Source organism: Emys orbicularis, chromosome 18, assembly GCF_028017835.1.
Source record: "Emys orbicularis isolate rEmyOrb1 chromosome 18, rEmyOrb1.hap1, whole genome shotgun sequence".
NCBI classification, from domain to species: domain Eukaryota; kingdom Metazoa; phylum Chordata; order Testudines; family Emydidae; genus Emys; species Emys orbicularis.
This window is the reverse complement of record NC_088700.1, coordinates 25373786-25387716: the sequence shown is the minus strand read 5'-3', so window position 1 is coordinate 25387716 and position 13931 is coordinate 25373786. Positions and strand designations below refer to the sequence as shown.

The window sequence follows — 13931 nt, the reverse complement described above, 5'->3', positions numbered from 1 at the left end:
GTGCTTGGGGTGGCCAAGGGGAAGGGGCGGCACGTCGGGCTCTTCGGCAGCGGGTCCCTCTCAGAGGGAAGGACCTGCCACCGAAGAAGAAAGCGGCACGGTGGAGCTGCCGCCGATCGTGATCGCGGCTTTTTTTTTTTTTTTTCCCCCCCCGCAGCTTGGGGCGGCAAAAACCCTGGAGCCGGCCCTGCCCTGCAGGGTGGAGGGCAGGAGTGTCCTGCTCAGCCTGTTCTAGGTAAGCACCCTGCAGCGCTGAGAGGCTGTGTCATCAAAGAGCCTGCGCCGTGCACAGGCCGGTGTCAGTGAGCTGCAGGGTCAGGGGACAGAGCCACTGTGCAGAGACCCATGCCGGCAAAGGCTCCATGGTGTACATGGGTTGCACAACCTGTGCCAGCTGGGAGGCCTAGCACAACAGAGACGGTGTGTGATCTCACAGGGCCCTGAGCCAGGTCAAGGCTTGGGCCAAGTGAGAGGCTAGGCAGAAAGGAGGGCCAAGGGAGCTCCCCGAGGCCAGTGGGGGCTGAGTGAGCTCCTAGAGGCTCATGCACTGCATAGCTGATGGGCTGAGCGAGCCCCAGGGGCTGGTGTCCAGGAACCACCCTGCAGTTCCTGGGACCCTTTTTGCAAAGTAAAGACCCTAGGTCACCCCTCTTCCCCCCCACCAGGTTATTTTTATCTACTCCCATGAGCCCCGCTCTCTCTGTGTTCTTAGCTCCCCCATGGCTCCTTTCAGCTCCACTTCCTTCTTCTGGCTCTCCCTGATCCCTCTGGGCTTTGCTAGGCCTGTTTCTCTGGCTGCCCTCCCCACAGTGCCTCAGCTCCTGTCACTTGTCCATCTCCCCCACCCTGCATTCCTTCCCTCCAACCCAGTGCTCAGTCCCTCAAGGTCTAGCTCCCTGCTGTGGCCCAACTTCATGGAACCGATTGGGACAACACCAGTGTTCACCTGACCAGGGACAATCCCCACAACCCAAGATGTCTGGGCACAGGGCCCTTTGCCTCTGGTAGATCCATGGGGCTTGGAGGGGCCACCCACCCTATGCCTGATTCATGTGCACTCATTTACAACCATGCAAAGTGGGTGTGAAATGCTCCCCAACCAGAACAGCGCTGTTTTTACACTGCGTTGGGCCCAGGGAATCAAGCCTGCCTCCCTGTCCTCTGAGTGGCATCTTGCCTCCCACAGTCTGGCCTCAATGGGTCTGTCGGCACTGCCATTAGACCCCTGCAGCAGGCCTGTGCCAGCTGACTCACGCTCGTGGGGCTCGGGCTAAGGAGCTATTTACTTGCCCCAAGCCCAAATGTCTACACCACACTCAAACAGCCCCTTGGCCCGAGTCAGCTGGCACGGGCCAGCTGTGGGTATGTAACGGCAGTGTGGGCATATCCAGTGACGGCAAGGTCCAGCTTCCCCCACTTTTATTGCAGCTGGTGGGAAGTGGGGATTAAGGCCTTCGCCAGGCCCCCTCTTCTGGAGGAGCCGGTTCTTCTTACCACTTAATCTGCAGCTTTGAATCCCAAGTTCTTGCTACAGAAAGAGCTGGTGGCTAGGTCTGAGATGGGAAAACTCCGTTTGCTGTGTCAGCACCTCTCAGAGTGACCTTCATGAGACACCAGCCCCTGTCTTGCACCCAGATCCCACCTCACCCCCACTCCCCAGCCAGACCTGTCATTTCACTTTGATTATTGGGAAATACTGAGGCCAGACACATGCCATAGAAAATGCTATTTCTGCTACAGAAACGAATCCTGCCGGGTTTCTGGATAATGGGGTCCCACACTGGGAAGCGTCTTGTGTAGGCAGCTTCATTAAATACCTAGCAGGGCTGGCAATGGTCAGACCTGAATGAATTGGCGCAAGCTTCTCCTCTTCTCTGGGAGACATGAGTAAGGTGAGGTGGGGTCCCCAGCCCAGCTGGCTCCTTGTGGAGTCTGGCAGGAAGAAGCATCTCTTCTCTAAGGGCAGGCAGCCCCAATGCTGGCCTGGGCAGCGAAGCACTTGGGGAAAATGCCAAAGTTGCCATTGCAGTGGCCTTCAAGCCATTCCTCATTCACTGGGAAAATACAAAGGAACAGGGTAAGGACCTAGCAATCCCCTGAATTGCCTAACCAGGGAGAGACAAGCCTTGCTAAGGGTGACATTCACCCCTGCGCAAAGGGCCAGTATAGGCCCATGCACATGTCAGTCCCTCATAAGGCCTAGTGGCTTGACTGTCAGGAAGCCTTTTGTTCCCCAACTTGCCCCCATCTCCCCCCTGCAAACAGACTCCTGAAGCTGCCCAGCAAAGAACTTCAGGCGGAACTAGAAAGCTACCTTCGGAGAGAATGTCCAGCGTGTCTCCTTCATTGAATTCCAGATCCTCTGGCCTTTGCGCCGTGTAACCGTGGTGTGCTACCATCCTGTAGAGAACGGGTCTGTCTGAACAGGCATCTGTGCCCTATGGGACAAGGCCATGTTGTAAACCACACGGCAGAGCAGAAATTAAACCAGAATCTAGTGAGGCAGAACAGCATCCCAAAGGGACCCGTACCTGGCACCAGAGTGTCAGCCTCCCATCTGTCACCTCCTGCCACATCTTCCCCATCTCCTCTTCTCCCGAAATCACAATTAACTCTTTGCTGTCTGAAAGCCTGCAGCTGAAGTAAGAGAGGAGGTCAGAGAGAACGTACTAGGGCCAAATTTAGAGGTGAATCTAAGCTTGTGCAACTTGCATCTCCCTCTGATTCCCTAAGCATGTCAGTCCAGGAACTCCAGGGTATGTCTGTGCTGGAGCTGGAGGTGTAATTCCCCGTTCAGACAGACAGACCCGCGCTAGCTGGCCTCGAGCTAGCGTGCTAACAGGAGAAGTGTAGCTGTGGTGCCACAGGCGGGGGGAGGGGCTAGCTGCCCTGAATACGTACCTAGGTTTTCAGATGGGATTGGACACAGTGTTTAGGCTGGCGAGCCCATTCTGCTGCTTGTGCCACCACCACAGCTACGCTGCTATTCTTAGCACACTAGCTCAACCAGAGCTAGCGCATATGAAATTACCCCTCCAGCTCCAGTAGACAAAACTTCAGTCTGCTTTAGACTTACACAAGACCTCTAAACTGGCCACACAAAGTGCAACTAAGTTGAACTTGGTGTGCCTTAAATGTTGTGCTGGCTGGGAGAAAATCATTTGTAGGTCAGGGGTGTCTACAATAGCATTTCTCTTTAAATTTCCCCTTCTTTCACTACTGCTGGTGCAGTTCCATACTCCTTTGGTCCTGTGAAACCTCCCTACTCGCACATTCCCTGTCCCCAAGGAGTCAGTGTTACGTTCTAAAGCAATGAGGTGGAATATCCAGGGACAGGGCTCTGTGTGACTATTCAGTTGGGAGAGGGGACACAGCGCTGGTTCGTATGTACTCATCTTGTGAACTGTGGCTATGGCTGCCTGAGCCCTGTTGAAGAACAACATGGACGGTAGACATGGCCTTAATGCCTAGCTCCTTGGGCAAACACCTCTTCGGAGAACTGCAATGACTTGTCTGCAATGGCAAGAGGAAAGCTGCAGCTCACCAGGAAGGAGAAACTCCAACTCAGTCTTGGCACCAGCTCAGAGTAGCCAGAGTGCGACCCTATTTCCAGTCTGTGACCAAGCCTACCTCAGCTTCCCAAGCTCTGCCTGCTGGCTGAACGTCTCCCTCAGCAGAGACCTGAGGTCTGACAGGGTCAGGGCCTTGTTCACTTTAACTGTATAGTCACAGTGGACTTTCAGCAGGATGGATCTGTTCTCGCTGGAGGATGCTTTGTCCTGAGCCAGTGGGACCTGCTGCCAAACAGGGAGCAAAGGAGAATCTGCTCTGGATGGGTTGGTTAGAGCGATTTCACCAACAAATATCTGAATAACAATAATGCCTATTCTTATAACAGCAGAGCTCCAAGCACTTTACAATCTGTTAAAGTATTTATCCTCACAACGTCCTTGTGAGGTAGGGAAATATTATTATCCCCCCTTTACAGCTGGGGTGCCGAGGCACAGATACATGAGGTGACTTACCCAGGAAGTCCCTGGTGGAGCAAGGAACCGAACGCAGATCTCACACATCTCAGCCAGTGCCCCGACCACTAGCCCATCCTTCCATACCCGGAGTCAAGAGTGGGGGCCTAACCCAAATGCCAACCTCAGTGCCACCAAACTCCATGTGGCATAAAATCTGAGCCAGGATCCAGATGTGAATTTCACATATGGGGCCCATTTCTCAAAACCCTGGATCCAAACACTTCCATTTTTCCCCGAGGAAGAGTCTGGATCTGAATCCTATAACTCAGACACATCTACTCAGCACGGGAGTTCTGCTTATGCCAGAGGGGAGACAGGTACTCCTGTGTTATCATGCAAACATGTCCCTACCGTGATGCTGCCAGGTCCCATAATTTCTTGTGGAAATTTCAGCTGGCACAGCACTGACTCCAAAATCACAGGCAGTCTAGTGGTGGTGACCTGACCAGCAGCTGCCTCTGACAAAGAAAGGCTCTGTAGGTACAAGTCCCACGTGAGGTAGGAAAAGGATACAGAGGTGATTTCACTGACCCCAGAAATGCACTGCTCTCTGTGATAGAACACAGTGGTTGTTAACAGCACAGAGCAACAGTATGGGCCTGGAAGAGGAAGATCAAGGACTCAGGGGTAACAGACAAAAGTCCATCTGGGAGTTAGGATCTCTCTGGGATGGGGGGAGGGGAAACTGGTCTGGAAGAAAAGGCTTTCCAGTGAGCCCCAAAGTTTTGGGGTGGCTCTGGAGTTTTGGTGGAACTGGGCTGAATCTACCCTTATCTTTGGCACCCGTGATTTTATAGTCTTAATGGTTTGTGATGTTGGGGAACATTGCACCTGCAAGTCTGCTTGCGGATCAGCATCATTTGCAGCAGTGTCTTCTCCTTCAGCAGGTCCTGCAGAGCAAAACATTGCCAAACAGCCATCATGACAATGGGCAGGGCCTCTTTGGAGGAGATGGGGTTGGACAGCTTTGGGGGGTCCCACTGAGCCACATCTGGAGGGACTCCAGGCAGTGTGAGAAGCCACCGATTTTATTGCCTGAGCTGTCCATCCCTCCCCTCTCAGGGACTGGCATATAGAACCCTGCCTGCCCTCGTCACCGTAGTGCCTGCCAACCAGTTCATTTCTCTTTGGACACTGTCCTGGCCCCCAGTCTCTGTTCAGAGCAGAATGAGTGGGCCACAGCAGAGCAAAGTGTGTGCAGTCATCCCTGACACATGGAATCTACCCTGCTACCAGGGTGCTCTTGGGTTACACAGTCAGTCCCTGATAGTAACCACATGCTGCAAGTGGGGAGCTAGCCTTGCTGGTATTGTAGGTTCCCTAGAGCAGTGGTGTTTTGGGGGACTGGTGGGTGATCCCACACAACTCCCATTGGGATCCTTATCCTCACATGCCCCTTCAGTCCCAGAAAGCAGGATTTACCTGGCTGCTGGTGGTCCATTTCCTGCAAGGGAGGCCGGTTGGGGGGCACTTTAACGGGGGGAAGAGGGATCCCATTACTGACTTTCTGCAAGAGAACAAAATGAAAACGAACTGATCAGACACATGAGGAGAGTATGGCTGAGGCCAATGTCAAGCAGAACAGTTCTAAGGAACTAGAGTTTTGGGAAATCAGCTCCCTCGTTCCCCATTGGCCAGAAGGAGCAGGTGGCAGCTGGTTTGCGTCACTGAGTAGATTGCAGGCTATGACTAAGGGTGGGCAGAGCCTCAGGGATGGCTAATTCATTAACTCACGTATGAAGTGGAGCATTCAGGCTCCTCCAGGCTCCCCCAGAGGGTGGCTACCCACCTGGTACCCATATGGGGTTGTTTTATTTTGCTGCACTGTTCACTTTGTTAACCTCTCTGGGATCCCAACCCCACATTTAGCCTGGGGATGGCCACCTCCCCATCTGACCAAAAATGGAATCTGTCTTGACTGGGATTTCCATGGCTGATCCCTCTGACCCAAGGGCTCATCTGCCCCTCACTCAGCTCCAAAGTTCTGCACTGAACAGACTGGGTGTCTGCACTGAAATGGTTTACAGCAGGGAGCCCTACCAACTACATAGGATAAATGATAACAGAGTCATAGACTAGCAGGGTTGGAAGGGACCTCAGGAGGTCATCTAGTCCAACCCCCTGCTCAAAGCAGGACCAATCCCCAGACAGATTTTTGCCCCTGATCCCTAAATGGCCCCCTCAAGAATTGAGCTCACAACCCTGGGTTTAGCAGGCCAATGCTCAAACCACTGAGCTATCCCTCCCCCCAAAGAGCCAGTTTCTCAACCACAGTAGGGCCAATGGAAGTTCATTCACTAGAGGCCACTAGTATGTCAGAACCGAAGTGGGCTCTGAAATTCCCTGCTCGCTGCAGTGGGCACGTGGGTGTGAGTCACACCTTGTCTGCTGGAGGATTCAAGTGGAGACAGCTTTCAGCCGGGTCAAGCCATTAGAGCAAGGCTGCATTAGTTACAATATGGTGGGTCCTAACTGTGAGGAGGAGGGGGTAAAAGAAATGGATTTTTTCCAAAATGGAAGCTTAGACTTTGCAGGAAACAGATCAGAGCTGTGGAAAAAATCCACCTTTTGCCTGCTGCTTGGATTTCCAATTGTCCCTGGCTGGTTGAAAGCCCTGGACCTACACATGGGGTGAGTCTGAAGAGAGAGCCCACTGCCTTGCTCTGTGGTTCAGAGCCCTGCCACTCACACAGCTCGAGTGGCCTGGCTGTGTTTTCTCTCCCTTCCCCATCCCATAGTCACAAGATTGTCTCCTTACCCACTTATCAGCCTTGGGGGCATAAACAGGCTCCAGGTGAGAGGTCGGTATACGCAGTTTCTGGGAAACACAGAGCAGAACAGAAAACAACGTGAGACCAGGCACACTTGAAACAGACACTCTTCTGCCCAGTGCACGAGATTCTCTTCGCTGGCCTTGACAACCCCACCTTGCCCCTCAGTCATTCACACCCCTGTGGCATGTGTCATTTCCCGGCACGCAGCTCTGACCAGGTCACTCTGTCTGCTGGCTCACTCTTCTCCATCATCCAGGGCCGGTGCAACCCATTAGGCGACCTAGGCGGTTGCCTAGGGCACTAGCATTTGGGGGATGGCATTTCAGGTCCTGCGGCGGCGGCCGGATCTTCGGCCGCCCCAGTCGTTGTCGGCATTTAGGCGGAGGGAGCTGGGGCAGGACGGTGCGGGGAGGGCCACCTGCAGCAAGTAAGGGGGGGGGGCAGCACGCAAGGGAACCGCTCCCCGCCCCAGCTCACCTCTGCTCCACCTCCTCCCCTGAGCACGCCGCCCCGCTCTGCTTCTCTCCCTCCCAGGCTTGCGGCGCCAAACAGCTGATTGGCGCCGCAAGCCTGGGAGGCAGGAGAAGTGGAGCAGCGATGGCGTGCTCGGGGAGGAGGCAGAGCAGAGATGAGCTGGGGCGGGGAGCTGCCGCACGGCTCCCCGGGCCGGGGGGAGCTGCCGCGGGGGGGGGGCGCGCCTCAGGGCGGAGGGGGGTGGGGAGCTGCCGCGGGGGGGGAGGGAGGAGGGCGCCTTAGTGTGGAGAGCTGCCACAGGGCTCGGGGAGGGGGGGCGCAAGGTGGAAGTTTCGCCTAGGGCGTGAAACATCCTTGCACCCTCCCTGCCATCATCACAAACACAAACTACTTGCCATCACTTTCAAGGCCCTTCACAGCCTGTCCCCACCTACCCATCATCGCTCAAGGTGTTGAATCCTGCCTGTGAGCCACCAGCCTTCCTCGCCCACTTGTTAACTTTGAAAGAGGCACCTTTGTGCTTCCTCCCATGCTGCCCCTCACACGCAGGAGGAGCTGCCTCCATCTTTCTTCAGTTTCCTCTTTATAACTCTCCTGTGCTGTGATGCCTACCGGAAAACTTGAAAATGGTTGTGCCAAGACCACTGCCTGTCAGACTGACCAGTCTTACCTCACTGTTTCTTTGTGCTCCCCCATCTGTCTTTGGGCCCACCCGTTTTCTCTGCCTTATACTTTGATTGTAAGCTCTCAGGGGCAGGCACTGTCTCTTTATTCTGAGTTAGTACAGGTCAATCCTGGCCCATGATGGGGCTCCTGGCCTCTATTCTAATATAAACAGCAATGTTTACATTGGCCCACTGGAGATTGCACGTGGGTGGTGACGCCCACTTGGGGACACAGCAGCAAGAGGGCCACTGAATGAACCCTAGACACATTTTGTGCACTTTATTCTGCAGGAGGTGAGGCTTCACAATTGGTGTGAATTGTGCCCCTGCTAGTGGTTCTCACCCAATGTTTCTAGTTGCATAATCCCCATGCAGGATCCACGTGTGTTGGAAGGGATAAGGATCAGAAAAAGCTGAGGTCTCCAGTTTACTGGCCAGTGGAATTAGAGAGGTGACAGGGAAAAGTCAATGGAATCTGAACAGCCCTGAACAACTCTTAACAGCTGCTGCTATTAGTGTCCAATCCATGAAAGTGAACTGGCAGTTTCAGAGAAGGTATCGTCATATCCCACCCTCTTGGCTGCTCCAGCTCCTGAGAGCTACCAAAGGAACATCCTATTAAAGCCTCAGCAAGCCCCAGCTGGCAGGGAGTGCTGTAGTGTCTACTGACACTGTGCTAGAGGCAGGAGCACCAGCCTGTCAGTTCCACATACCTGTCCGTCACATATGGCGGTAGCCCAGCCGTCTGCCCCTTTAGTTAGTACAAAGATGATAGTGCTGCTCTTCACTGCCATCTCGTCAGAGTCCTCAGGGTAATAATGAGTCACAACTTGATAGTAACCTGAGCCGCGGTCTCTGGAGAAAAAAAAATAATAGCTTTACTCAGCACCCTTTGAGGCTATCACTCTCCCACTGTGGGGTGTGGACACCACTGGGTTTAACAGGATTCCCTTCTCTTTGCTCCTCTGGTTACCCTTCTTGGAGACATTCAGGCTAGGAATGGGCATTGCCATCCTGTGACCTTTCCACTGGCTCTTCTGTCAATGCGCTTTGAAACATAAAGAGTGGTAGGACATTCACCGCTCCTTAGGTGCCAATGCCCCCTGGAACAATGCCACTCTTCTCTGGGTGGAGTCCCTGCTGCATTCTGCTGGAGGACCTGTCTTTTTACTGGGGTCTAAGGAAAGCCACACCCTTCTACTCTGTCCATCTAGGTACTTACGTGCCTCCATCCCCATAGCATCCAAGCATCTCACAACCATCAAGGACTGTCTCCTTCCCACACCACTGTGCATTAGGAGAGCATTTGCAGATGAGGAACTAAGGCAAAGAGTGATCAAGGGACACATTTTCAGAAGAGCTCAGGGCCAAATTTTCAGAACAGCTCAGAACCTACAGTTGGGACTGGACTTTCACTGTGGCTCCACTCCCAGTTAGACACCTAAATTTGTCCAGGGTCCAATGACAAGAGGGTTATGGATCCAGTGTCTCACTTCAGAGCTCTAACCACGAGCCCATTCTTCCTCCCACATGGTGATCCTCCCTCACCATATACTCTCAGTTGTGAGCTGAGTAAACTCGAGAATGCTTCTCTTGAGAACATCTCCCCTCATAGGCAGCAGTAGCGTTGGCCTGTGTCTCCATGGTGCAATTACCACATTTATGGTCTGTCAGAGATGATAATCCATGAACTTTTGGAGAAGAACATGCCATCAGTGGATGATGGGACAGACTGGTGCAGACAGAGGTTCCCTCTTTTGCCTTCCAGCCATTTCTGAAAATTCCCACAGTTCATTGCAAAGCCCTGCAGCCGTATCACTGTGCTAACTAGTAGAATATAGTACTGAATCATCCACGGAGCACAGGTTTAACTGTTCGGATCACTTTCTAGTGTGTGAACTCTAGAGCTGGGTGCAACTTTCCTGACGGAGCATTCTTCCATCAGAAAATGCCATTTCATCACAATACAAACTTTCTGCAGGAATGTGTTGATTTTGACAAATTCTGTTTCACAAAATTTTTGCTTACAAGTGTTTCCATAAGGTCAATACGATCAGAAAGGAATATTTTGATTTTTTGTTTTGAAATGCCTTTTCATTTAGAAATGTATTTGAGTTTATACTCTATTATAAGTTATAATATAGTGTAAAATAAAAGGTTGGAATCAGAATGAAACATTTCAATTTTATTTAAATGGAACATTCTGACTGACCTGAAACAAACCATTTTGGAAAATTTCATTTCACAAGAAATTTCAATTTTTCATTTTTGTTTAGATTTGGAACGAAAACAATTTCAAAATGTTGGCATTTCCTGCTCAATGAAAATGTCGAGTTTCAACTGGCTCCAGGAATAGGGTTGCCAACCCTCCCGGACTGGCAGGGAGTCTCCCGGAATCAGCCACGATCTCCTGGAGGCTACTGAAATCAATCCAGGAGATTTTAATAGGCTGCTAAAAGTCTGGTTGGTGGCACAGCGAGGCTAAGGCAGCCTCCCTACCTACCTTGGCTCCACATGGCTCCCGGAAGCCATCTGGCTCCTAGACGCAGGGGTGGCCAGTGGGTCTCTGCGCGCTGTCCCTGCCCTGAACGCCAACTCCACAGATCCCATTGGCCCGGAACCGCGGCCAATGGGCGCTGCGGGGGCGGTGCCTGCAGGCAGGGCAGCGCGCAGAGCCGCCTGGCCGCCCCTGAGACTAGGAGCCGGACATGCCAGTCACTTCCGGGAGCCACCTGAGGTAAGCACCTCCCGGCTGGACCCCACACGCCTCACCCCCTCCCGCACCCCAACCCATTGCTCCAGCCCTGAGCTCCCTCCTGCACCCCAAACCCCTCATCTCCAACCCCACCCCCCAACCCCTTGCCCCAGACCTGTGAAAGTGAGTGAGGGTGGGGGAGAGCGAGCGACAGAGGGAGGAGGGTGGGGTGAGCAGGGGGCGGGGCCTCAGAGAAGGGGTGGGGCAGGGTGTGGCCTCTGAGAAGGGGCGGGGAAGGGGGAAGTGCACAGGTGTTTGGGTTTGTGCAATTAGACAGTTGGCAACCCTATTCATGAACCACCTTCTGGCTTTTCCAGATGAAAACAATGGGCCAGATTCAGCCCTGGAGTATTGGAAGCACAAACCAGGGAAGTCAATGGAGCTGCACCTCCTTAGACCAGGGCTGAATTTGGCCCCAGTTACAGCAGTGCTGATAGGAGCATTTGGAAGCCTTGTCCTGGGGGCTAGAGCCAGGAAACTGAGAGTCAGTAGTTGTGGGTTCTAACAGTGGTGCTGCCACTGACTTACTATGTGGCCTTGAACAGGTCACTTAACCTCTCTCTGTCTCTGTTTCCCAATCTGTGACATGGTATTTAGCTGCCTCACAGGATGGCTGTGAGGCTTAATCAATGTCTGCAAAGGGCTTTGAGATCCTTGCAAGGTGTTATAGAAGTGCCAGGTGTTATTGTTATTAACTACAATGGCTATCACAGTCACACAAGTCTTTCACACACACAGCGTTTTCTCCTCAGTGATGGATCTCTGGGACTGGGATACTACAGAGTCTCCAAACCAAAAACTCTGGGGCCAAGACAAGGTGCCATGAAGAGAAATAGTGACAGAAGAGCAAAGCCACCTGGGGTTGGTCACTTACCGCACAGCATTGACACCGGGTTCGTAAAAGCCCTGTCTCTGTGGAGAAACAACAGCGTCTATTTCATAGAACCAGATTCCACGCCAGAACAGACCATTGTGATCATCTAGGCTGACCTCCTCTATAACACAGGCCAGAGAACTTCCCGACAATGATTTGTAATAGCTTGTATCAGACAGTAATGCAGAGTCTGAGCGAGAGTTTCAGTCTCTGACATTTTCCCTCCTATTCTCCTGTCCACACTTGTCATGCAATCAATCACCACTCTAGGGACAGTCATCAAGGCCACTCCACACTGCTGAGCAGTGTTGGCAGTGGCAGCTCCCTCTTCTCTGCCCACCCCATCCAGTGGAGACCAACCTACTTGCGCGTTCCCCTGCTCCTAACATTCACATGACAGGGCACCCCACTGCCAGGGTAGGTCTGTGGTGGTGCTGGGCAAGGGAGTTAAACATTACATAGACCCTGCTGCAGCGGCTTTAATTCAGTGCAGAGAAAAGAACGCTCTGCTCAGGGAGCAGAGACTTATGTGCCTCATCTGAGCCCCTCGGAGGGGTGGAAGGATATCTGCAGTGATATGGCACTTAGAGGGCAGGAATTGCTAGGCAGGGGGAGACGTGCGGGACTCAGAGCCCCAGGGAAACCTCTCAGCTACACTAAAATATTATGCAAAAAGAACAGGAGTACTTGTGGCACCTTAGAGACTAACAAATTTATTTGAGCATAAGCCTACGAAAGCTTATGCTCAAATAAATTTGTTAGTCTCTAAGATGCCACAAGTACTCCGGTTCTTTTTGCGGATACAGACTAACACGGCTGCTACTCTGAAACCTAAAATATTATGGAGTCCGTGACAGGTTCTCATCCTGATGGATGCCTTGGCTGGGGACCCTAAGTGGAGCTATATGACAGCGATGCCATTACATGACCTTACCATCAAGTACCATCAGTTGTTGCACTGTCCCACTCACCTGTGGCCTGAGAGGCTCAAATCCGATGTACTCATCATTGGGAATGACGGAGGAGATCACCTGCCAGAGGACAGATCAGATCAGACTCTGGATCACATGAAGGAACAGCAAGACCTCTGGGAATCAGCCACTCACCCTGGGTTTCCCATGAGCGAGTCCCTAGCACCAAGTGGCAGGGCTTAACAAAACGTCACTGCACACAATGGAGAGTGCAGAGCTGAGTCCAGGCAGTAATCCCATCTACTCCAGGGACCTGGTTTTCTAGCTCTTGCCACACTGATTCCCTACATGTCTGTGGGTGAATCTGAGAGCACAACCATTCATTTGCTCTGCACTCAAGAGGCTCCTGGCCTGTGACACTTACACAAAGGGTGCAGAGGTCAAAGAAATGAGAAGAGAAATCTTCTGATGACCTGCTAATATTCTCCGAAGGGCATTAACCAATTAACAAAAAAGTCATCCCACAACAAGTGGGAATCTGCTACAGCTCAGAGGGTCAAACCCTGTGGGACTGGTTAGGTGAGCCTGCTTGTCTTGAAAGTGTCATTTTTCAGCATAATGACAAAACCAAGGATTCCCTAAGGACCTGATGAGCACTTTCAGAGGCTCACAATCAGCAAAGATACAATGGTATCATCACACAGAGCAGTGTGGAGTCATGCTCTATTTACAGAGGGCCAGATCGTGTCTCTTACTGGGCATTGGCACAGGGCAGGGAAGGAAAGAAGCCCTTTGCTTGTTGCTCATCTGGAAGGTAGCAATGTAGTGGAGAGGGGGAGGGATAGCTCAGTAGTTTGAGCATTGGCCTGCTAAACCCAGGGTTGTGAGTTTAATCCTTGAGGGGGCCACTTAGGGATCTGGGGCAAAATCAGTACTTGGTCCTGCTAGTGAAGGCAGAGGGCTGGACTCGATGACCTTTCAAGGTCCCTTCCAGTTCTAGGAGATAGGGATAGGTATAGGAGCAGTGGGTGCCAGGTTGCTATTCCCCTCGTGGGCAGTGAGTGAATGGGCAGGGGTGGGCAGTAGGCATCTCCCTGCAACATGCCGGCCAGTGCAGCTGAGCCAGCTCAAAGGGGGAAGTGTGCTGTGCCAGGAAGAAGGCTAGTGCAGCTGACTTTTCCCCAAGAAGGGAGGGGGAAGCAGGGCCCAAACTGTGACTGTCTTCACTACAGTGCTAAGGGTGTAACTTGAGTGTTGCCCCAGCCCGACTCCCACCCACACACCCACATCTCCAATTGGAGCTAAATGGTACTTTAAGTTTGAGAGAGTTGACCTGTCAGGGGGGTGGGCTGAAGCTGGAGTGCTGCTGATGCAGCGGGTATGCAGCAACTCAAATTACAACAACTCATCAACTGCTAATCCAACCAGGATACGTCTACACTACGGAGAC

At 52.5% G+C, this 13931-nt stretch overlaps 1 protein-coding gene across 1 annotated transcript in view; it reads right to left on the bottom strand.

Annotated features, from left to right (window-relative positions):
• Nucleotides 1–1956: 1956 nt before the first annotated feature.
• NOXA1 (NADPH oxidase activator 1) overlaps nucleotides 1957–13931 on the bottom strand; it is a 36594-nt gene continuing 24619 nt past the window's right edge. The window contains exons 6-15 of the mRNA XM_065418929.1: nucleotides 12542–12601; nucleotides 11571–11608; nucleotides 8655–8796; nucleotides 6787–6846; nucleotides 5451–5535; nucleotides 4860–4918; nucleotides 3631–3797; nucleotides 2532–2637; nucleotides 2315–2438; nucleotides 1957–2054 (exon numbers count right to left, since the gene is read on the bottom strand). Of these exons, the coding sequence (XP_065275001.1) occupies nucleotides 1957–2054; nucleotides 2315–2438; nucleotides 2532–2637; nucleotides 3631–3797; nucleotides 4860–4918; nucleotides 5451–5535; nucleotides 6787–6846; nucleotides 8655–8796; nucleotides 11571–11608; nucleotides 12542–12601 (939 nt within the window). The remainder of the gene's footprint in view (nucleotides 2055–2314; nucleotides 2439–2531; nucleotides 2638–3630; nucleotides 3798–4859; nucleotides 4919–5450; nucleotides 5536–6786; nucleotides 6847–8654; nucleotides 8797–11570; nucleotides 11609–12541; nucleotides 12602–13931) is intronic.